Source organism: Macaca thibetana, chromosome 9, assembly GCF_024542745.1.
Source record: "Macaca thibetana thibetana isolate TM-01 chromosome 9, ASM2454274v1, whole genome shotgun sequence".
NCBI lineage: Eukaryota > Metazoa > Chordata > Mammalia > Primates > Cercopithecidae > Macaca > Macaca thibetana.
In genome coordinates, this window is record NC_065586.1 from 17,608,509 (window position 1) to 17,633,242 (window position 24,734).

At 38.3% G+C, this 24,734-nt stretch overlaps 2 protein-coding genes across 3 annotated transcripts in view; one reads left to right on the top strand and one right to left on the bottom strand.

Annotated features, from left to right (window-relative positions):
* TRDMT1 (tRNA aspartic acid methyltransferase 1) overlaps positions 1 to 24,734 on the bottom strand; it is a 687,969-nt gene that overhangs the window by 522,890 nt on the left and 140,345 nt on the right. The window lies entirely within an intron of this gene.
* The window catches only part of STAM (signal transducing adaptor molecule), a 74,990-nt gene that overhangs the window by 9,300 nt on the left and 40,956 nt on the right, over positions 1 to 24,734 (top strand). The window contains exon 2 of one of the 2 annotated variants that reach the window (XM_050805397.1): positions 8,467 to 8,551. In XM_050805397.1, the coding sequence (XP_050661354.1) occupies positions 8,467 to 8,551 (85 nt within the window). Of the gene's footprint in view, positions 1 to 8,466; positions 8,552 to 17,029; positions 21,643 to 24,734 lie in introns of those variants that run through there. The other variant, XM_050805398.1, reaches the window with a different exon arrangement.

Genomic DNA, 24,734 nt, shown 5'->3' on the forward strand with positions numbered 1-24,734 from the left:
TAGGTGATACACACTGATGTGCTCAGAGGGTGATGAAGCTTCCTAGCACAGAAGCTTTATGTTTCGGACCCTCCCAGATCTAGCTCTAAACAGGTGATTGTTTGTATCTGGGGGTCTGCATTCATGGATTCAAAGAACAGTGGATCAAAACTTGTAGAGGAAAAAATATCATGTCAGTACCAAACACATAGAGACATTTTTCTTGTCATTATGCCCTATGCAGTATAATTATTTACATAACATTTACATTGAATTAGGTATGATAAGTAATCTAGAGAATTTAAAGTATATGGGAGGATGTGCACAGGCTTTATGCAAATACAATGCTATTTTATATTAGGAACTTGAGCATCCATGCCTTTTGGTATCTGTGGAAGGTCCTGGAACCAATCCCCCATGTATACCAAGAGACAACTGCATATCTCTATTGGCTGGTCCGGATTTGTGTTTTTTATGATAAAACTCTAATTGTAAGTACAGTGCTTTCTGAGTTATGTGAGTTGCTATAGTGAATTATCAATCCTAAAGGATAGTGGCAACTCCCCGTTTGTATCCAGTTGGTCAGAAGTGCCTGGGGACCCCAGAGCTTGTGCCTGAGGTTTGAAGTGAAGGGAGTCTTATGGAATTCAACTTGTGAAGTCTTTGCTGGCTGGGTAATTAGCATCGGAAGTATGCTAGCCCTCTGAGTAGTTAGCAGTGCATTGTAGAGGGTTTCTGCATTTGAAAGTTAAGTTTGAAAACCATGAAACCAGGTATTATTTAAGGTCAGTGTGTTACTATGATTTTTTGTGGCTTCCATATTGCAGATACATGAGTAGTTTTATCATTTTTTGAGCACTTAGACTGAGAGCATTGTTACTGAAATAATTCCCCAAAGTAAAACTTACTATTTTCAAGGGATTTACAATATATTACCAAAACTTGAACAATGATAGGTAAATTTGATCTAGTTCTCTGCTTTTCCCTCTTCCAAACCACTTTCACATATTGGTGATAGATTAATGTTTTTCAAAAACATCCAGTTCTTGTTGTTTTATTTCCTTGTTTAGAACTCTTGGCATTCTGATGTTTCTTGAAGCAGTACAAATACCTGAGCTAGTATTTTAGGTCTTAATGTTGTTCTGTTATTATTCCAAACTTTCACAAAGTAATGTGTATTTCAGCCAGCCTAGATTCTTCATTATACTTCTTTTCTGTTTTGATTTTAGTTTTTACTTTATTCACTTAATTAGAAACATGAATTCATTATTCTGTCCTCTTCTTATTTTCTAAATATATCAGGAAGCCCTTTCTGATTCTCCTCTTCTCTCTCTCCAGGCTCTTTGCCTTTCTTTCAGTTTGCTTTGGGCTTTGCGTTATTTGAAACCCTTTCAATCTTACATTTAAGTCTATCTGTTGGTTGCATTTCCTTTCTTCGATTGTAAGCTACTTCTGGTAGGGTATGGCATGGACTAGAAGGCTATTCCATTTTGCCGATTGTCATGCACGTCCGTGTGAAGAGACCATCAAACAGGCTTTGTGTGAGCAATAAAGCTTTTTAATAACCTGGGTGCAGGTGGGCTGAGTTTGAAAAGAGAGTCAGCGAAGGGAGATAAGGGTGGGACCGTTTTATAGGATTTGGGTAGGTAAAGGAAAATTACAGTCAAAGGGGGTTTTTTTTCTGGTGGGCAGGAGTGGGAGTCACAAGGCGCTCAGTAGGGGAGCTTTTTGAGCCAGGATGAACCAGGAAAAAGGACTTTCACAAGGTAATGTCATCACTTAAGGCAAGGACCAGCCATTTTCACTTCTTTTGTGGTGGAATGTCATCGGTTAAGGTGGGGCAGGGCCTTTTCACTTCTTTTGTGATTCTTCAGTTACTTCAGGCCATCTGGGCGTATGCGTGCTAGTCACAGGGGATGCGATGGCTTGGCATGGGCTCAGAGGCCTGACACTGAGTATGTGTTCAAATTGTATAATTGCCTGCAAGTAAATTGCTTTATTGAGATCACGAATTGTTTGGATCTGTGTATTAATTCTTATGCAAGGAATTAATTTGTGTGAATAATCTGCTTTTGCTATCTTCTATGTTAGAAGATTTTAGGGTAGCTAAGTAGGTACCCTACCTAACCAATACCCATTGGTTATTATCCACTTGGTCTTTACTAGATGCTTATTTTAGTTCTCCAGTGGTAGTAACTAACTAGCAGGTGATGCTGTGATATATAGCAGGTATTATACACCTGTAAAATATTTGGTCAGAGTTGACTGCTTTCTATTTTCTGCATTTAAACTCACATGACCTACCTTCCGCTTTCAGTAGTAGGTCAAAATGAGGAAATAAGTGTACTCTGTTGATCTAGGCAGCAGGGCATAGAGGAGAGTATGGAAGCAAGAATTTCATTATCACATGGTCAAGAGCAACCATTACAGATAAAAATCTTGGTATGAGTCATTTCCACCCTCCCCCCAACCCATCTCTGTTTAAAAAATGGAGACTGCTGTTGAGGATCTTGGTGATGTTATCTTTCAGCATATCTGCTCTTTGAATTGCAGTGTTCCAGTCAAGACTGGTTACCCTCTGCTTCTGTACAGCTGTTGTTTTGGAATATAATGACTTTTTTAAAGTATTTTTTCTTCTACTTATATTCTTTTTCTCTTAAGTTGCTTTTTTCTTTTTCTTTTTTTGGTCTTTTTCTTTATCTTCCACATTAGAAGGTAGTTCCCTCACGCCTGTAATCCCAGCACTTTGGGAGGCCGAGGTGGGTGGATCACCAGGTCAGGAGATCAAGACCATCCTGGCTAGCACGGTGAAACCCCGTCTCTACCAAAAATACAAAAAAATTAGCTGGGCGTTGTGGCATGCACTTGTAGCCCCAGCTACTTGGGAGGTTGAGGCAGGAAAATCGCTTGAACCTGGGAGGTGGAGGTTGCAGTGAGCCAAGATCACACCACTGCACTCCAGCCTGGGTGACAGCGAGACTCCGTCTCAAAAAAAAAAAAAAAAAAAAAAAAAAAAGAGTTCCAAATAGCTTGCTTGTTTGCTCATGGCTAATACTGGAGAAATCAAAAGCACATTGGAAATTTTCATCATGTGGTTAGGTCTCACTGACTTTTAACTTCACTGTAGATTGGTCTGGTGGGCCGTTGACTATGGAATTCTGCGTCTCCACTCCTCCCCCTGCAATATTACTGTTTTCAGGTCTTTCGTCTTGGGCTGACATAGAGCCCCCAGAAAAGAGTCTTCTAATTTCTTGGAGGGTAACGGTTCCAAATGTTGAATCAGCCTTGCATACCTGGGATGAATCTTAACTGGTCATGGCATATATAATTCTTATGCATTGTTGGATTCAGTTTGCTGATATTTTTGTTACCAGTGGAAGGTGTCCGAGTTATTGGCAGTGCGTCTGTACGGGTCTGCAGCAATCTCAATTCTTGCCTCCTTAGAAGAAATAATTCAACTGAGGGGCATAAGGCAGAAAAAGAGATTGAGGCAAGTTTCAGAGCAGGCATAGAAGTTTGTTAAGAAGCTTTACAGCAGGAAAGAAAGGAAAGTGCACTTGGAAGAGATCCGAGTGGGCGATTTGAAGAATGAGTGCGGTGTTGAACCTTGATCCCAGGACTCCATAGGTGGCCCCTTTCCTGTGATTCTTCCCTTAAGGTGGGTGGCCCGCATGCGCAGTGCCCTCCTTATACCTGGGAGGTGAGCATGCACAGTGTGTTTAGGAAGTTGGATGCATGCCCATCGGAGGCTTTCTTCCCTTTTCCTGTGGCGTGTCCTGGGAAGGTCATATACTGCCATTTTGTCTCTTAATGCACATGCCTGGGCTCACTCACCCAATACCTGGGATTTTATTGGAGCCCCTTTTTTTGCTTCTCCCTGGTGCCTGCATTCAATTAACACTTTAATGTTAACACTTGTGGACTGTTAGGAGCTTGTTTCTCCCTGGTGCAGGCTGCCAATTTATCACTTTTAGAGAGGCAGTGTGATAATTGCTGAATCACCCAACATTCCTAGTGGGTGAGAACCTTCTCCTGCCCTGCTCATACCTGTCTTACTACCTATAACATTTTGTTGGGGATTTTTGCATTTATGTTCATGAGAGATATTGACCTATAGTTTTCTTGTAATATTTTTGTCTAGTTTTGGTATTAGAGTAATGCTGGCCTCATAGAATGAGTTAGGAAGTGTATCCCCTCTGCTTCTATATAGTGCAAGAGATTACACAGAATTTTTTCCTTAAATGTTTGGTAAAACTCACCAGTGAACCCATCTGGGCCTGTGCTTTCTGTTTTAGAAGATTATTAATTATTGATTCAATTTTTTAAATAGACGTGGGCCATTTAGATTGTCTATTTCTTGTATGTATTTCAGCAGATTTTGTCTTTCAAGGAATTGGTCCATTTCATCTAGGTTATCAATTTTGTGGGCATAGAGTTGTTCATAATATTCCTTCATTTTCATTTTAATGTCCATGGGATCTGTAGTGATGTTCCTTCTTTCATTTCTGATATTAGTAATTGGTGTTTTCTCTTTTCTTTTTCCCCCCTTAGCTTAGCTTGGCTAGCAGCATATCGGTTTTATTGATCTTTTAAAATAAGTAGCTTTTGGTTGTGCTGATTTTCTGTACTGGTCTTATGTTCAGTTTCATTGGTTTCTGCTCTAATTTTTGTTGTTTGTTTTCTTCTGCTTTCTTAGTTTGGATTTAATTTGCTCTTCTAGTTTCCTAAGGTAGAAGCTTAGATTATTTTAGATCTTGATTCTTTTTAAAAATATGTATTCCCTGCTATAAATTTCCCTCTAACCACTGCTTTTGTTGCATCCCACAAATTTTGAGAAGTTGTATTTTCGTTTAGTTCAAAATATTTTAAAATTTCTTTTTAAGTTTTTTTTTTTTGACTCTCGTTTAGAAGTGTGTTAATCTCCATATACTTTGGTGTTTTCCAGCTATCTTTCTGTTATTGATTTCTAGTTTATTCCATTGTAATCACTATGTGATTTCTATTTGTTTTAGATTTTTGTCTTGGGTTGTTTTATGGCCCAGAAGGTGGTCTGTCTTGGTGAATGCTGCGTGTGAGCTTGGGAATAATGTGTATTCTGTTGTTTTTGGATGAAGTAGTCCATAGATGTCAATTGTCAATGATATACAATTGGTTAATGGTGTTGTTGAGTTCAACTGTGTCCTTTCTGATTTTCTACCTACCTGACCTGTCCATTTCTTTTTTTTTTTTTTTGAGACTGAGTCTCACTCTGACGCCTAGGCTGGAGTGCAGTGGCACGTTCTCGGCTCACTGCAACCTCTTCCTCTCGGGTTCAAGCAATTCTTCTGCCTCAGCCTTGCCACCACACCTGGCTAATTTTTGTATTTTTAGTAGAGACGAGGTTTCACCATATTGGCCAGGCTGGTTTTGAATTCCTGACCTCATGATCCGCCCGCCTTGGCTTCCGAAAGTGCTGGGATTACAGGCATGAGCCACCGTGCCCAGCCTGACCTGTTCTTTTCTGATGGAGGAACGTTGAAGTGTCCATGTGGAATAATGGCTGCTCTATTTCTCCTTGCAGTTCTATCAATTTTTGCTGCATGTATTTTGGCATTCTTTTGATAGGCACATACTCGTTAAAGACTGTTTTGTTTTTCTGGAGAATTGAACCCTATGTAGTGTTCCTCTTTATCTCTGATAACTTTAATTGCTCTGAAGTCTAATTTGTCTGAAAATAATACAGCTTTTTCTTTTTACTAGTTTTAGCGTAATGTATCTTTCTCCATCTTTTTACATTTTTTTTTTTTTCCCCCCCAGACAGGGTCTCACTCTGTCACCCAGACTGGAGTGCAGTGGTGCAATCTTGGCTCACTGCAACCTCCGCCTCCCGGGTTTGAGTGATCCTCCCATCTCAGCCTCCTGAGTATGCTCAGCTAATTTTTGTATTTTGTAGAGAAGAGGTTTTGTCATGTTGCCCAGACTGGTCTTGGACCCCGGGCTCAAGTGATCTGTCCACGTCAGCCTCCCAAAGTGTTGGGATTACAGGCGAAAGCCACTGTGCCTGTCCTCATCCTTTTACTTTTAATCTCTGGGTGTTTTTATGTCTAAAGTCAGTTTCTAATACACAACATATAGTTGTGTGTTGTTTTTTGATTCACTCTGACAATTTCTGTCTTTTAATTGGTATAGTATGTAGACCATTGACATGTAAAGTGACTGTTAATATACTTGTGTTAATATCTACCATATTTGTTACTGTTTTCTATTCATAGCCCATGTTCTTTGTTCCCATTTTCTATTTCACTCTTTTTTTGACTTTTGGCTTTTGTGATTTTAATTAAGCAGTTTACATGATTCCATTTTATCTCCTTAGCATATCAGTTATACTTTTTTTTTTTTTTCTTCTGAGACGGAGTCTCGCTCTGGTGCCCAGGCTGGAGTGCAGTGGCGCAATCTTGGCTCACTGCAAGCTCCACCTCCCGGTTTCACGCCATTCTCCTGCCTCAGCCTCCTGAGTAGCTGGGACTTTTTTTAAAAACTTTTTTTTTTTTTAAGTAATTGCCCAGGAGTTTTCAATATACATTCACAACTAATCTAAGTCTGCTTTCAGATAACACTGTACTACTTCATGCATAATGCAAGTACCTTATAATAATAAAAGTATTATGAATTCCTCCCATTCTACTTCCTTCCATGTAAGTAGAATGAATGAAGTAAGCATTCATTCATTCTACTTACATGGAAGCATACATAAGAATATCAGAATATATGTAAAATCATAGGTAATGAATACCTTGTTGCTGTTATTTTGAATAAACTATTTTCTGTTAGATTAAGAAGAAAAATAAAAATAAAAGTTATTATTTTTACCTTCAGGTATTCCATCTCTATTCTCTTCCTCTTTTTTTTTTTTTTTTTTAAAAGAGATAGGATCTTGCTCTGTCGCCTAGCTGGAGTGCAGTGGTACAATCATAGGTAACTTCAGGCTCAACCTCCTGGGCGCAAGTAATCTCCCACTTCAGCCTCCTCAGTAGCTGGGAATACAGGTGCATGCCACCAGGCCCAGCTAATTATTTTTTTAAAGATGAGGTCCTGCTCTGCTGCCCAGAGTGGTCTCCAATTCCCATCCTCAAGTGATCCTCCCACCTTGGCCTCCCAAAATGCTGGGATTACAAGCATGAGCCACCCTGCCCAGCCTCTAATGCTGTTTTTTTCTTTATGTAGATCCAAGTTTCTGACTTAAATCATTTTTCTTCTTTGTGAAGAAGTTCTTCTAACATTGCTTGCAAGGCAGGTGTACTTGCAGTAGATTCCCTCAATTTTTGTTTGAGAAAGTGTTTATTTCCTCTTCACTTTTGAAGAATAATTTCTTTTTTTTTTTGAGACAGGGTCTCGCTCTGTCGCCCGGGCTGGAGTGCAGTGGTGCGATCTCGGCTCACTGCAAGCTCTGCCTCCCAGGTTCATGCCATTCTCCTGCCTCAGCCTCCCCAGCAGTTGGGACTACAATCACCCGCCACCACGCCCGGCTAATTTTTTTGTATTTTTAGTAGAGACGGGGTTTCACCGTGTTAGCCAGGATGGTCTCGATCTCCTGACCTCGTGATCCACCCACCTCGGCCTCCCAAAGTGCTGGGATTACAGACGTGAGCCACCGCGCCCGGCCGGTGAAGAATAATTTCTTAGGATAAACAACAAGCAATTATTTTCTCTGAACACTTAAATAAGTTTTTATTTAAGGAAATACATTCAGTCAAAACTTGGTTTTCTTTCCTTCAGTCCCCTCTCCATATTATCAAAGAAATACATCAACAAAACTAGCTAAATAATTAACTTAATTACCTGAAACTTTTTTTTTTTTTGAGACGAAGTCTTGCTCTGTTGCCCAGGCTGGAGTGTAATGGCACGATCTCGGCTCACCACAACCTCCGCCTCCTGGGTTCAGGCGATTCTCCTGTCTCAGCCTCCTGAGTAGCTGGGATTACAGGCATGCGCCACCATAGCTGGCTAATTTAGTATTTTTAGTAGAGACGAGGTTTCTCCATGTTGATTAGGCTGGTCTCGAACTCCTGATCTCAGGTGATCCACTCGCCGTGGCCTCCCAAAGTGCTGGGATTACAGGCGTGAGCCACCACGCCCGGCTACCTGAAACATTTTTATAAAGATTTACTAGCAAGAATAAGCTTTCGTTAATGAAATAATATTTCTTATTTTAGTCTTTCGATTTGCAGATGGTGGTAGACCTATATATAATTTTTTTATAAAAAAAATCAATGCCTTATATTTTATACTAAGTAAAGAAGCAACTGCATTGTGAATAGGGAAAATAATTGCAAGAGATAATGAGGGTACATCTTTTCAAGATGGCCATGAAAATAACTAGAATGCTGGCAACTATTCTGATTTGTTGTTAAGACTTGATTATACTATAGTTTTGTGATTTAAATGTGATTATATATATTTTAAAGATTTTAAAAATAATGTTTCTGCAATCCCCTTTACAATCTACAGAGAAAGCAACCAGCGAGATGAATACTGCTGAGGACTGGGGCCTCATTTTGGATATCTGTGATAAAGTTGGTCAGTCTCGCACTGGGTGAGTATTTAGCGTTTCAAAGGATTTTTATTCTTCCTTTTTAAAAAACACGAAGGGCCAGGTGCAGTGGCTTTCACCTGTAGGCCCAGCGTCTTGGTAGGATGAGGTGGGAGGATCGCTTGAGCCCAGCAGTTGGAGGCTGCCGTGTGTGATGATTACATGCATGAACAGCCAATGTACTCCAGTCTGGGCAACATAGTGAGACCCCCGTCTCTTAAAAAAGAAGGATCAGGAAGTAAAGTATATTACCATTAAATTTCGTTTAAAAAGAGAGTATTTTTATTACAAAGATTTGAAGAATCATCCCATTTAGGTTATATACCTTTTAACCAGTTAGGGTAACATGACTGGTAAAAAGTTGATACTTCAATCACCCTCCTTCATATTTCCTTTTGCAGTCTCATTTTTTCCACTGATTTTAGAGTTATTAGTGATTTCTCAGTTACAAAGTTTCATGGTTATTTTTGAGTTCTTTTCTCCTTTGTCAGATTTGCAACATTCCAACTAATGAATCAGTTAGGTGGAAATGAAAAGAAATTTTTTCTTTCTGTTGAAAGATTAGGGGAATAGAATCTTAAACTTTTTGGCGTATATTACAGAGCTTTCCAAACAGTACAATAATTGGATTACTTGGTGTGGATATGGGTGATTTCTTCAGCTCCTGGGCTAACTGCATTTAGCCTTTAGCAGTTTCATTTACTGCTTTGTGCCACACAAATTGTGTTGTCTTATTTGTGCGCTTTCATGTGAAAAAGATTAGGAAGCACTCACTGCTGCATTATATACCTGATATCTGCAGTGGTAATATTAAGCCTTTGCTAGTGTCTTCTTTGCCTCTTCTTCCTTCACCCCTAAGTACAGATGTTCCTAAAACTTTGCCTGATTCATTTTTTATTTCTAAGATTTTTTTCTTTTGGTCTCACAACTTCCAGCTGTCTTTGTGTAGATGGCATCTGTATTTTCAGCTCTTCTTACTCAAGCACTTGCCTTGTGGACACTGCGTTATTTCTGGATATCGTTCTATGTAAGCCATCATCTCACCATCTAAAAACCAGAACTCCTGTCTCTTTTTGCTTTAAACCTACTTTCCTTCAGTTTTTCCATTTCTATTAATGACAAGATGATTCTTTCATTGCAGTGAAAACTTGAGTCACCTCCACATTTATTACTTAATTCTATCCATCTACCTTCATAATCTCTCTCAAAATGTTGACGTTTTAAAATCTTTCTTAATCAAGTTTTTGAGCATAGCCAAATGGTGCGGAGGCAGTTTTCTTCAGGGGCTGTCTACTGTCCACTCTAGCTTTTTTTGGCCCCTAATGTCCTCCCACTATGAGGTTCCCAAAGAATCTCCCAAATGTGGTCCCATTCATCCCCTTTGTTGTATTTACATTGTAGTATATTCTGGTCTGGTTCATTAATTGAAAATTTTTAACTACTGTGTGTTACATATCGTGTTCCCTTTTCTCCATTTTTATTTGCCCTACTTTACTTTGGACATTACTTACCTTGCCTAGGCTAGCGAATTAACCCACTGGCATTTCTTTCCATTTCCATCTCTTTTCTAATTCTTATATCCAGTTGCCATATAACAACTGTGTTCATGTTACTCCCCTACCTTCCATACTGAGTTCAGTTTAAACTCCTTAGTCTTCTGAATCATTCATTTTCATTTTTTTCCCTCCTGTATAACATTCATTTCAGCTCAACTATTTGAGTTCCAGTGCTTTTTTTCTACCTTAGTTTGATGCTTTTGGTCCTTTTGTTTCTTGAGGATGGAATGTTTTCCTCTTTAATTTCCCGTCTCTGTGTCTCATATCCTTTCAGACCCAATGTAGATAATCACTTCTTCCACAAAGCCTTTCCTTATCCCCTTTACTGACAATGATGTGATCCTCCGAATCCTGAAAGCACTCTATCAAAACTATTCTTATTTGTGTTTTTTCCTGCATTTTAGTAACTTATATCTAATGAACTTAAGTTTCTTAGATATACACCTAGTAGATATGTAGAGTGAATGGTCCATGAACTTTTTGTTGCACATGGGAAAGAAGCCAGTAGCTTAGTGGTGGAGATCATGTACTCTGGAGGGAGATTGCCTGGGTTCAAATCCTGGCTCTAGCTGTTTAGCTGTGTCATGCTGGGTAAGTAACTTATCTTTCTGGGCCTTTCTTTTCCAGTTTGCCACCTGATAATAATAATAGTATCATCTTCATAGGGGAGTTGTTGTGACTGTGAGATTAGTTTTATCAAGTGTTTATAACAGTATCTGGCACATGGCTGAATGAGTGCAACTCTGCCTGCTTTTGATTGAAGTCATATTTTGTGACAGTTTCTGTTGAAGACTGGATACCAAGCTAGACCACTTCGTGTGTATTTTGGAGATAAAAATGTTGTCTGTCTTTATAACTGCAAAGTCCCTCCTCTCGCTCTTCACTCTGTTGGTTTCCTTTTTATCTTTACTTTGGTGTTTTTCATTTTGTAGACGCTTTCTGTAATAATTGGGTCAATTGCTTGAAGTTGTTTGTCAAAAGGCAAACCCCCTTTTACAACTCTAAAGATTCCATGTTTTTCCAGTTAAAAAATCAATTTGTAATGCATCTGAAATTCTGTATGATGTAGCACAAAGCTGTAGAGATCAATTTGTTTTTCTTCATGTTCACATTATTATGCCAGAAATGTTTATTAGTTATTCTTTTCCCTATTTTATTTCCTTTCATATTTGAAATTTGCTAATTTATAGCTTTAAAAATATTTTTTGCCTTTTTGTTTTTATCCAGTATCAATAAGTTTAGATACATGCTCTTTTTTTTTGTTTGTTTTTCAAATTTATTTTTAAACTGCGTACTTTCTCTCAGTATATTCCTTAATATTTAAATTGTCAGTTGGGGATTTTAATTGACGTTATACTAAGTCTGTTAATTTACTTCAGAAATATTTTCAACTTCAGTGAATTCGGTAATGAAGGTGGCTCTCTTTGTTCTTTTAGTCAGTGTTTTCTCCTTTTCTTCTTCCTTTCCTTCCTTCTTCCTTCCCTCATTTTTTCTTCCCACTTACTCACTTAGTTTTGACTCCTTTAATAGTTATTGCTCTCTGGTTCTTTTAAATCCCCATTAAGTTAATCTTCAAACATTTATTGTGTGCATAAATGGGATATCTTGTTATATAGCTCTTGTTAATAAAGAGTTGTTTGAAAAGGATTAAGCAATAATTGAGATACTATTCTAGTATTACTGAGGTTTTAAAAAGTGTCAGGCCTTCAGTAATTGCTCCTGTATGTAGTTTCTTTCAATAATACTGTTTAACATACATCTCCAGTTGTGTTTTCTGTTTCTTGTTCTCCCTTGATAATCTTGTATTAGGAAATGGTAAACATAAGGGTCATATTAGGACATTCATGGGCCATAGGCACTTTTGACTTCTTGGGCCCCTCTTTCTATTAAAAAAATTAAAACTGTTTTACATTGTTTTAAGGAAAAATTTGTTAGTATTATATATTAAAACATTTTCTTTGAAGCAAAAGTTCACTTTTTCCTTATTTTAAAAGAAATTAAAACATTTTCATTTACTTCTAAAATTACTGTGAGTCCTAGGCACTGTGTCTACATGCCTAATGCATAAACATTTACAGAATTGGGTTATATATTCACAGGTCAACTTAGTAATAGCAAATTGTTAGGTTTCTTTCAGGTGAGCACTAAACTGTGAGATACTTATTGTATCCTTCCTAATATGTCATTTGTTTTTGTTTTTGTGGTAAAAAATATATATAAAATAAAATTAACTATTTTAAAGTGTTCACTTTAGTAGCATTAAGTACACTCACATGCCCACTGTCTGTCTCCAGAACTTATCCATCATCCCAAACTGAAACCCTGTGCCCATTAAACACTAACTCATTCCCCTTTCCTCCAGCTCCTCTGAAACATTTGTAATTTGTCCTTAATATTTTAAATCATTTTATAATTAGTATATATGGACAACTTATAGAAATCTGGTTTATGTTTTGTAGGAACCTGTGATTGGATATGGGTTGCTGATGGTAGCATAAGAATGTTGAACAGTATTGTAGGCTGCCATTGAGATATTCTAAATACATGATGTGCTTTAGAGAAGACTAAGACGTGTAAGTGGGATGAGACGGGAAAGGGGACATGAGTTTTCCAGAGACAAATTCATATAGAGTCTTTTGAAGTAGAGGGATGTTGTAGATTGGAATGCAGTTCGGAATTGAATTGTGTATCAGGCAACAATCTAGGTTTAGAAAAATAATTATTATTTCCATTTGGTGCTAGCCTGAAACTTTATAAAGTGCAGCGATCTTTTTAAGAGGACAAATTCAGAGATGGTAGAAGGACTTTAGGAGGAGGATTTCACTTTCAGTAATAATGTATTTTTTAAATCAAAATGATTTGTAGCTAGTAATATATGTAGAATTATTTAGAGGACAAATAAAATGAAATAGTTCATATTTAACCTTTTTTTTTCTCTTTTGGCTTCTTTTTAAAAAGTCATCTGTCTTAGAATTATGGTAGTTTGAAAAATATTCTTAGGTTTTAAAGGGGGAGAAAAGAGCTATTATTGTGAAGTTTCATTTAGTCACAACTGTGACCTGGAAACATGGCTCTCAGTGGTGTTGTGAAAATTTTTTCTTAATTCCTTCTCTTAAAAAGAAAGCCAGACAAACCCATTTTCTGTTCTTTAAACTACACATAGGCCGGGCGCGGTGGCTCAAGCCTGTAATCCCAGCACTTTGGGAGGCCGAGACGGGCGGATCACGAGGTCAGGAGATCGAGACCATCCTGGCTAACACGGTGAAACCCCGTCTCTACTAAAAAAAATACAAAAAACTAGCCGGGCGAGGTGGCGGGCGCCTGTAGTCCCAGCTACTCGGGAGGCTGAGGCAGGAGAATGGCGTGAACCCGGGAGGCGGAGCTTGCAGTGAGCTGAGATCCGGCCACTGCACTCCAGCCTGGGCGACAGAGCGAGACTCCGTCTCAAAAAAAAAAAAAAAAAAAAAAAAAAAAAAAAACAAAACTACACATATACATATGTGTATGTATTTATGTTTGTTGATTTAAAGAGATACACATGCTTATATAAAGTATTTACTTCTTTTTTTTTTTTTTTTGAGACGGAGTCTCGCTCTGTCGCCCAGGCTGGAGTGCAGTGGCCGGATCTCAGCTCACTGCAAGCTCCGCCTCCTGGGTTCACGCCATTCTCCTGCCTCAGCCTCCCGAGTAGCTGGGACTACAGGCGCCCGCCACCTCGCCCGGCTAGTTTTTTGTATTTTTTTTAGTAGAGACGGGGTTTCACCGTGTTAGCCAGGATGGTCTCGATCTCCTGACCTCGTGATCCGCCCGTCTGGGCCTCCCAAAGTGCTGGGATTACAGGCTTGAGCCACCGCGCCCGGCCTTAAAGTATTTACTTCTTTTAAAAATAGGTATATATTCACATGGCTCAAATATTAAAACAGTTTAAAAAGGTGGACATTGTGACAGGTCTAATTCCTCTCCCTGTTTTGCTGCTCTTATCTTCTATAGGCTACCACTTCTGTCTATTTTGTATCTTTCCATTATTCTTTTACACAAATGTGAATACATTTTCCCACATTTACATGTAATAAGCATATTGTATATACTCTTCTGCATTTATTAATTACTTATCATCACTTATTGACTACTTATTGTATCCTGTCAGTCTTAGAAATGTATTTTTTTAAAGTCTATTAGTATTGGACAAATTTAGAAATTATTTTGTAGTTTAACATTAATTTTTGGTTAGTGGCATGTAGAATATCTAATACATACACATAATTACTGAATAAAAATTAATAATTTTTAGTAATTATCTCAATTTCAGAAAACCTACTAGATGTAATCCCTGTTTACTTCATTTAGGTTGTAGTTTTGTTTTGTTTTTTTTTAAGCTTGAAGTACTTGATTATGCCAAACCTAAAACTTTAACAAACATTCTAAAATTTTTTTCTGACCTCTCAAGATATTCACATGATTTTCAGTGTGCAATTTCCAGTGTATGAGTAACTAGTGAAGAATGCCCAGCCAATTAGGTCATATGATGGGCTGAACAGCCTTCATTTGTTTAGAAATCAAGAGAACTTTCACAATGATAATAGCAGTTTTCTTTAACATGTTTTCACATAAATAATTTTTCTGTGTTAGTGTTGACTGATTTGTTTATATTATGATATGTAAACATAGATGTGAGGATAGATACTGATTATCTGCAATAACAAGTTAAAATTAAAGTTCTGTAATTGACCTCTAGATTAATTTTTCTATTATTTTATATGTTAATTGTCTTTTCTTAGCTTTAGCGAAAGATATAGTTGATTGAAGGTGGAAAACATCATGTAACTTTTTCTTTACCTGACTAATGGGTATATTTTGGTACTAAATTTATTCTAACAGAATGAGAAAGATCATATGATAGTCATTACTGGTATTTTGTGAAAAATACAAATGTAAGCCTTTGGGAAGGAGTTTGTTAAAAATGGTTTTCCTTGGCTTTGTATTATTTTGTCCTGGACTGGATTGTGACTATTTCTGACCTTTAGTAGGAAGGTGAAAGAATATTTCCTGATTTTTGTAAGGGAAAAATAATCTCTGACCCGAATATCCTGGAGTTGAAAGGGCAGCATCAGTAGAGAAACAGACCTCTTTCAAGTCTTTTTTTCTTCCTATAATCATATCCTCATTTTACAGGACTTTGTCTTCAAAGTCTTTTAAATGCTCTTTTAAGAATAGTCACCACTTATTGACTACTTATTATTTGCCAGACTCTGTTAAAATGCCCTATGAACATTTTGTGTGATCATCACAGCAGTTCTAGGTACTGTAGATTCTCCCAGCTTTCAAGTGAGAAATCTAATTCATATTTAGGATTCTTTTGTATAACTTAAAATAGGGGAAGGGTTCCAGCAGAATTAAATAATTTTTTTATTTTTTTGAGATAAGAGTTTCACTCTTCTTGCCTAGGCTGGAGTGCAATGGCACGATCTCAGCTCACTGCAACTTCTGCCTCCCGAGTTCAAGTGATTCTTCTGCTTCAGCCTCCTGAGTAGCTGGGATTACAGGTGCACGCCACGATGCCTGGCTATTTTGTATTTTTAGTAGACATGGGGTTTCAACGTATTGGCCAGGCTGGTCTTGAACACCTGACCTTGTGATCTGCCCACCTCGGCCTCCCAAAGTCCTGGGATTACAGGCGTGAACCACCTCTTCCAGCCCACAGAATTTTTTTTTAAAACATGATCTCAATTTCCATGTTTCGTTCAGTTTTGTAACATGGCAGAAATTCTTTAATTCATTTCCTTTTCTTTGCATTAGTCATTTTTTCTTTTATTTGTTAAACACTGAATACCAAGTATCATGCTTTGGCTATACAGTGGTGAATAAAGCAGGCATAGCCTTTGCCATCAATGGTGCTGATATTCTAATGGTGGAAGATGTGAAATAAACAGATAAACAGATGATGGTCAATAACTAAGAAGTTAGTAACCAGAGTCCTTTAATGGAAAACAAAAGGGTAGACTGGTATGAAGGGATTACATTTATGCTATGATTTTAATGTTGAGAAGAGACAAAGAGTTCAAAGCACTGCAACCCAGAAAGAAGAATAGCCTGTAGGTGAATGCTGAATGCTGCAAGGTAGAGAAAACTTGATGCCTTTTAAGAACTTGAAAGTTACAGAGTAGATGGAACAGAAATCAGTTGCCGTGAATGAGCACAGAATTGGGTTTCAGAGTGAGTTAGAAAAATGGAAGATGATGGTTGGAATGTAGGATGCTTTAAATTAATACTATAGAGAGTTTTCAATTACTGGTAATGACAAGGTCTAATGACTCCAAGGTCCATCGGAGTTAATAAGATGTGATAGAAGTTGAAAAACCAAGGTGTTGGAAGCATCACTTACACTGTTATTAAAAGCTCTAAGAACTAGGCCAGGAGTGATGTTGGAGAGAGAGGCAGTGATCCAGCAGCTAAAATAATTGACAGGTGAAGGGGCATTTGAGATTTTTAAATTTAACTGCAACATGAGGGGACTGACATGATTAGAGCTGGGCAGTTTTAGGAAAGAGGGAGAATGGTTTGGAAGAGGCAAGGAAAACGAATGCACATTGCTTAGCATAATGCATATTGAACAGATAGTACAGAGGTCAACCCAGGCACAGTTTCCCCCATTATTCACATTTTTCTTTTTTTCTTTTTTTTTTTTTTTTTGAGACGGAGTCTCTCTCTGTTGCCCGGGCTGGAGTGCAGTGGCCGGATCTCAGCTCACTGCAAGCTCCGCCTCCCGGGTTCACGCCATTCTCCTGCCTCAGCCTCCCGAGTAGCTGGGACTACAGGCGCACGCCGCCTCGCCAGGCTAGTTTTTTGTATTTTTTTTAGTAGAGACGGGGTTTCACCATGTTAGCCAGGATGGTCTCGATCTCCTGACCTCGTGATCTGCCCGTCTCAGCCTCCCAAAGTGCTGGGATTACAGGCTTGAGCCACCGCGCCCGGCTATTCACATTTTTCATTCGTGTATACATTTGTTACAAGATATGAACCAATATTGATACATTACTATTAACTAAAATGACACGTGTCTATCATTACAGTATCATGCAGAATAGTTTTATCACCTTAAAATGACCTATGCTCTATCTGTTCATTCCTTTCCTTTCTCTTTTTGGACTGTAAACAGCCGCTGATCTTTTTACTGTTCACAACTTTATCTTTTCCAAATGTTGTATAATTGGGATCATAGACTATATAGCCTTTTCAGACTGGCATCTTTCCCTTACCAATATGCATTTAAGGTTCCTATGTGCCTTTTCGTGGCTCAATAGTTCATTTCTTCTTATTGCTGAATACTCTTTAATTATATGGATGTTCTACAGTTTATTTATTAATCTACTGAAGGACATCTTGATGGCTCCCAGTTTTTGGTGACTTTTAGTAAAGCTGCTATAAACATTAATTTGCAGGCTTTTGTGTTGACATAGTTTTCAGTTCAGTTGGGTAAATATGTGAGAACGTGATTGCTGGATCATATGGTAAGACTGTTTATCTTTGTTAGAAGCCACTAGACTGTCCCCAGAGTCTCAGTATGGTTTTAGTTTTTACATTCAAGTCTTTGATCTATTTGGAATTTATCCTGTTAGGCAGTATGAAGTATGGTTCTAACTTTATTCTTTTTTATATGGCTACCAGATATCCCAACACCATTTACTGAATAGTCCATCTTTTTTTTCTTCTGATTTGAAATACTTCTTTTATATATTATATTTGCATATGTATTTAAGTCTGTTTTTCTCTTTTGACCTATTGGTATGTGTTTAAACACATTCTGCTACTACATGGTTTTAATTATTAATATGTTTTGACATTTGGTGGGACATGGTCTTGAGGGTTTTTTTTTCCTGAAGTGTTTTTTTAGATATTCTTTCCCCTTCCTACACTCCTTAGATAAACTTTCAAATTGGGTTGACTGGTTTAAAAAGAAAACTTTCTTTTTAAATTGGCCTAGTTTCAAATTAACAAATTTATGTCTTTGTGATATTAAATCTTCCTATCCAAGAACATAGCATCTCTTTTTGTTTATAACCTTTAGTAGTGTTTTTAAGTTTTCCTCTTAAAAGTCTTGTACATTTTTTGTAATGTTTCTTATGAGGTATTTTGTCCTTTTTGCTGCTATTTCAGTGGGGTTTTTCTTTCACTGATTGGGAATTTCCGTTCTTTTTTTTTGTTTTGTTTTTGTTTTGTGACGGAATCTGGCTCTGTTGCACGGGCTGGAGCGCAGTGGCAGGATCTCAGCTCACTGCAAGCTCCGCCTCCCAGGTTCACGCCGTTCTACTTTCTCAGCCTCCCGAGTACCTGGGACTACAGGCGCCCGCCCCGACGCCCGGCTAATTCTTTTGTTTTTTTGTATTTTTAGTGGAGACGGGGTTTCACAGTGTTAGCCAGGATGGTCTCGATCTCCTGACCTCATGATCCGCCCGCCTCGGCCTCCCAAAGTGCTGGGATTACAGGCGTGAGCCACCGCACGCAGCGGGGAATTTCCCTTCTTAAAGGGTAGACGAGATTGTAGCATCCGTGTATCTGGAAGAGAATGATGCACTGTGAGGAGGAAATTGAGATGATGATTCAGGAGAGACTCGGGATAACAACGGAAGTCAAGTTGTTGACTAGGCAGTAGGGAATGGGATCCAATGCGAGCTGATTTTTCTATCTTTACTTGCCTAGACAATGATTTTACTTTATTATTTTACTAAGTCTTAAAAACACCATATATTTTACAGAATGAGACCTGTAGAGTTCTAATGACTGTTGAGCTTGTTTTGCAGATGAGAAAACTAAAGCGCTGAGATTTTAATGTGACTTGTCTAAAAGGAGTGAGCAGAGGCAAAATTAGAAGTCAGAGTTCTTTACTTCCCATTTTATGTTTTTTTCTACCTTCATTGTGCTGTGTGCTTAAGTGCTTGTATGAGCAGTTATATTTGAAGGTTAAAATTACGAATCAAGACATACCAATCTTATATTAAAGTTTTTGGTGATTCCTCTCTCCCCCATACATTATGTTACATTGTGTTTTGTTTGAAATATACCTTAGTGTTATATGGTCTGGGAAACTGAAAATATTATACTGAATTTAATCCTCAATATTTTAGTTCGATATGTAGAAGTTTAGTTTACCTCTTTTCTAATGAAGTCCTTTGGGACTCACATGAACCTGTTTGTTAAATAGTCAAATAACATCCCTGTGTATATTTATCTATATTCATGTTCCATTATCTCATAAGAAATGCCTACTTAATAAGCTTAACATTAAGGGAAGAATTTGATATTTTTACTCTATATTTTGCCCCTTTTTATATGTTGTGTGGATTATGTTTTATGTAATGTGTGTTACAAATCAAATTTGCATTTTGAATGTGTTCGTATATAAGGATTGCATTATTTCTGTTGTGATTTCTTTTGTATTTTTATATTAGAATTCTCTTACGTCTGTGACATGCCTTGACACTTATGAAAGGCATCTAAATAAGGCTTAATGTTCAAGGAGCGTTTATATTATCTGTTAATTTCTAAAAATATTTAGTTCATTCAGCAAAGATTTCAGTTCCCATGTCTTTTAGCTCCTACGTACCCGCTAGGTCCTGGTTTACTAAGACCTATAAAAGCTATGCATACACATACTCCTCCTTCCTCCAGTATAGAAATACATATGTCCTTGAATGGTCAACCACAGGAAAGCTTTTTTCATAGCATTTTAGATGAGGATGTAAAGTTTAAATCACTCTAAAATAACTTTGAAAGCTACAGTTGTAAAAGTAAAGAAAGAATGAGACATTTTTGTGCTTTCAAGAACTAACATTGTTGAGAGTCTTTCAATCCCTGGCATGAGTCTAGGAGTTTTGTATTAACATTCTGATAAGGAGGTATTAGACATCTCCTCTTTTACAGATGAGGTCTGTCAAAGCTTCAAATCCTTTTTCTACTGTATCATAATGCTTCTTTTGTTTAGTGATGGTTTTCAACCTGGGTGGTATTGCTCCATTAGGGATGGTTTCAGGTGTCCCATGACAGGGGGGTTACTGCTGATGTTGATCAGTAGCAACTAGTAGGGATCAGGGATGCAACATGCCAGATAGTCTTTCACTAGTGTTCTTGTACTTTTTTAGTCCGACTTCATAGGTTATTAGAGGTTAACCCTGCAAACATATTTGTTAACTATGTTGTTTATTATTTTTGCTATTGATAATTTTTGTTTTGATCACTTTTCTTTTACATTTGCAATACTTTTAGGCAAATACCCTGTTATTTTGTTATGCCCTGAGAGAGGGATAATGAAGAGGTGATATCCTCATTTTGAAAAGTTGATTGGTCTAAAAATCATTGATTAATTTAGTAATATATACAGGAATTATTTAAATTTACTGTCTTTTCAATGACAATAATTTCCTTAAGAGTATAAAATCTTCCTGTCACTGCTCAGCATATGGTTTTTATGATACTAAAAAGTAATTTTCAACCGAAATATAGAGCTATTTGAAATAAGAGACTTTTCAAAGTTTTATACAGCATAGGATGTCACAAATCTTGACTCCTTTTTCCAATAATAGCTTTAAATATTCTTGGCTTCCTCCTATGTAGTAATGGAAATACCTTTTCAGGTAATCTCACTAACTGGTGACTGTGCTTAACGTTGAGCTATAGATCTCTCATAACTGTACAACAGTATACCTGTAAGTAGATAGATGTTTATAAATAATATAGTGACATTGTTGAAAACTTACTGTGGGCCATTCAAAGACATTTGAAATTTCACTTTTTTTGGAAAAGAGAATTGCAGGAATGCAAATTGCTTTTAGTTTTCCTTGATCCTCTGACTGTAGAATTGAGCTGTATCATTTACATGTTTAACCTACTGAATTTAACTGTATTCTTTTCCAGCCTCCTCAGGTTTTTTTCCCAAAAAACTTGTGCGTGCCAATTCATTTAGTGAGCTTACATGCGCTATCTCACAATTACAATTCCCACTTTTCTCATAGCGGCAGTACCTTGCTGTGCTGAGGGCCATTCTTGCTCGGAGCATGCATATTTTATCTAACACAGTCCTATATGCAAGCCAGCTTCTTCAGCTGTTGCTCAAAGTAACAGTTTTGCTTTAATAATTGAGGAAAAGTTGGCTATATTGACACATTTGAGAGACGGTTCATGAATTCTCCAATAGGTAAATCCCTAATCAAAGAACATGGATTAACTACAGTTTTGGCCTTACACCTTGACTTTGGAAACCGACCTTCAGAAATGTTGCTCTTCTGTGACATCTTACAGCAGTGTGATTTGTGTTGTGGTCATTTATCAAATAATAAGAGAAGTAGGTATTTTTAGGTGGAAAACTGGGAAAGGTGAGAGATAATTCTCCTTTCCCTGTTCTTTGTCCCTGTCTCTGACCCCTATCTTTTTCTTTCCCCATCTCAAGATAAGGAAAAGAGAGGATGTGTCTTACAAAAAGTTTTAAAATACCAAAATGGGGTTTTAAGAAGCTTTTTGAGAGAGATTTGCCCACCCCTTAAACGGGTAGGTGATGAAAACCTTTGGTAGACTCTTCTAAGTGCACGTGCAGATTTTCTCTTACCATGTATTTTTGCAAAATATTTTATTTGTGTTTATTGCCACCTGTCTCTTTTTCTCACATCCTCTGTTTCTCCCAGCACTATTTATTGTGCGTTTTCCCCCCTTATCATGGTTTTATTATAGTTTTATTAACTACATTTTATGAAAGGATGTGCGTTTTCCACTTAGCGAACTCAGTGGAAGATATGCAGAACTTGGTAATAAACAGAGCTTTATAAGGAAGATGAGTTATTCTAAATATTAGTTGTACAGTAGTGAAAAGTAGCATTTTTTGTGTTTTGCTCAGTGACTTTTTTTGAGCATCAGCCATGTTGAAGGCACAATTCTAGGCCCCTTTCACAATGACGGTGTTTTAAATTCAGTCATGGGAGAGCAACAGCAGTTGCTAAATAATTCTTATTTTCATTTTCTCAAATTTCAATTGAGAGTTTATTATGTGCCAGAGGGCATGGTTAAGGAGTGGCATGTCAAGGATAAGCTGTGTAACCCTGGGCCCTGCCTTCAGCAGCCCTCATGACGGGGAGATAAATAGTTAAGGAGAAAAACCCCACAAACCAGCCCAACAAAAGAGAGGTGTTAAATGCCAAAGCTTTATCACTTGGTGGTGAAGAGTCGGATTGTCTGCTTGTAAGGTTGTTAGCACGGCATCTAACACAAAGCAGGCACTCCCTAAGTGTTAACTATTAGTGTTACAACTATTATCTGACACATTTAGTTCAATATTTGAGTTTGCAGGTGGAATACCTAACATTCCAGGCACAGCTTGATGTGGGGAGCTGTCAAGGGCCTAAGTTCCTCAGTTTAAGAGATGTGTAAGCTCTGATCTGTAGGATGAGTAAGCATTGACTAAGAACAGCAGGGCGGGAGAGTCCTAGCCAGGGACTGGAGGTCCGAGAGAGCAGGGTGCTTTTGAGAAGTGATCCAGAGATGAGATTCATGGGTGGATTTTGTAAGCCTGACCTAATTTGGGTTTTATAAACTTGAAGTGAATTTATTTAAGTATGTATTATGCTTAAGTCATGTTTTAAACAAAGATTAAAAGAAGACCCAAACAATTCTAAATAATATGACTTAGTACTATTCAAACCTACCAGCTGTCAGCTTTCTTTGTTAGAGGCTGTTCTAGTTACCTCTTACTACACACCTCTTAGTAGTAACCATCCTAACACTTAGCTTAAAAGAGCAGTTTATTATATCTCAAAGTTACGTGGGTTAACAGCTGGGCAGTTATTGCGTGGGGTCTCATGAAGTTGTAGTTACATAGTGCCTGGGACTAGGGTCATCTGAAGGCTTCACTGGGATGGATGCTTAGTATGGCGAGCAGTGATGGTTGGCCATTACCTGGGACCTCACCTGGGCTGTCAGTTCAAACTCTTATCCAAGGCCTCTGCTTGTGGCTTGAGTTTCTCACAGAATGGTGGCTGGGTTCCCAGAGGGAGCATCCTAAGAGCCAGTGCTCCAGGAGACCCAAGTGTACTCCACATGGCTTCTTGTAAACTATGAGTCTCAGAATGTCACTTCCACTATATATATACACACACACACACACACACACACACGTGTGTATATATACACACATACATATATGTATATATATGTATACACATTCTTTTTTTTTTGAGATGGAGTCTTGCTAGTGGCGTGATCTTGGCTAACTGCAAGCTCCACCTCCCAGGTTCACTCCATTCTCCTGCCTCAGTCTCCCGAGTAGCTGGGACTGCAGGCGCCTGCCACCACGCCCGGCTAATTTTTTGTAGTTTTAGTAGAGATGGGGTTTCACCGTGTTAGCCAGGATGGTCTCGATCTCCTGACCTCGACTTCCACTATGTTTTATTGGTCAAGCAAGTCACTGAAGTCAGTCCAGATTCAAGGGGAGGGTTGTTAGATGTCACCTCTTGATGGGAAATGCTAAGGTTGTATTGTAGAAGAGCATGTGGGAAGGGAATTATTACCATAGTTATCTTTGGAATAAATAATTTGCCTGAGGCCTGTTGGTTCCATAAGTGTTGAATCAGAACTTTGAACTTAACAAAACAATGAAATATACCATTAGAAAAAAATAATTCTAATAGACAAAATTATAAATTCCACTTTTGATACTTTGAGACACTCAATCCTTAAGAACTGGAATGACAAAATGTGATACAAGAGTTACTTCATTTTGGCCAGGCGTGGTGGCTCAAGCCTGTAATCCCAGCACTTTGGGAGGCCGAGACGGGCGGATCACGAGGTCAGGAGATCGATACCATCCTGGCTAACACGGTGAAACCCCGTCTCTACTAAAAAATCCAAAAAACTAGCCGGGCGAGGTGGCGGGCGCCTGTAGTCCCAGCTGCTCGGGAGGCTGAGGCAGGAGAATGGCGTAAACCCGGGAGGCGGAGCTTGCAGTGAGCTGAGATCCGGCCACTGCACTCCAGTCTGGGCGACAGAGCGAGACTCCGTCTCAAAAAAAAAAAAAAAAAGTTACTTCATTTTTTTTTTTTTTTTTTTTTTTTGAAACGGAGTCTCGCTCTGTCGCCCAGACTGGAGTGCAGTGGCGCGATCTCGGTTCACTGCGAGCTCCTCCTCCCGGATTTACGCCCATTCTCCTGCCTCAGCCTCCCGAGCAGCTGGGACTACAGGCGTCCGCCACCTCGCCCGGCTAGTTTTTTTGGATTTTTTAGTAGAGACGGGGTTTCACCGTGTTAGCCAGGATGGTCTAGATCTCCTGACCTCGTGATCCGCCCGTCTCGGCCTCCCAAAGTGCTGGGATTACAGGCTTGAGCCACCGCGCCCGGCCGAGTTACTTCATTTTTTAATCTAACATTTAATTATGACTTTTGACATGGAAAAAACTGTTCTGTGTTGAAAGATATACCCATTTGTGCATATTTATAAATATGAACAGCTGACAGATACGGAATCTTAACTGACTAGGTAGTCATGAAGATTTTCTTTCATGGTGCCTTTTCATGGCTTGGTTTTAGACACATGGCCTGATAAAGCTTTTAGTTTATGAAAATTCATAAAAGCTAAATTAAAGACAATAGCATTTT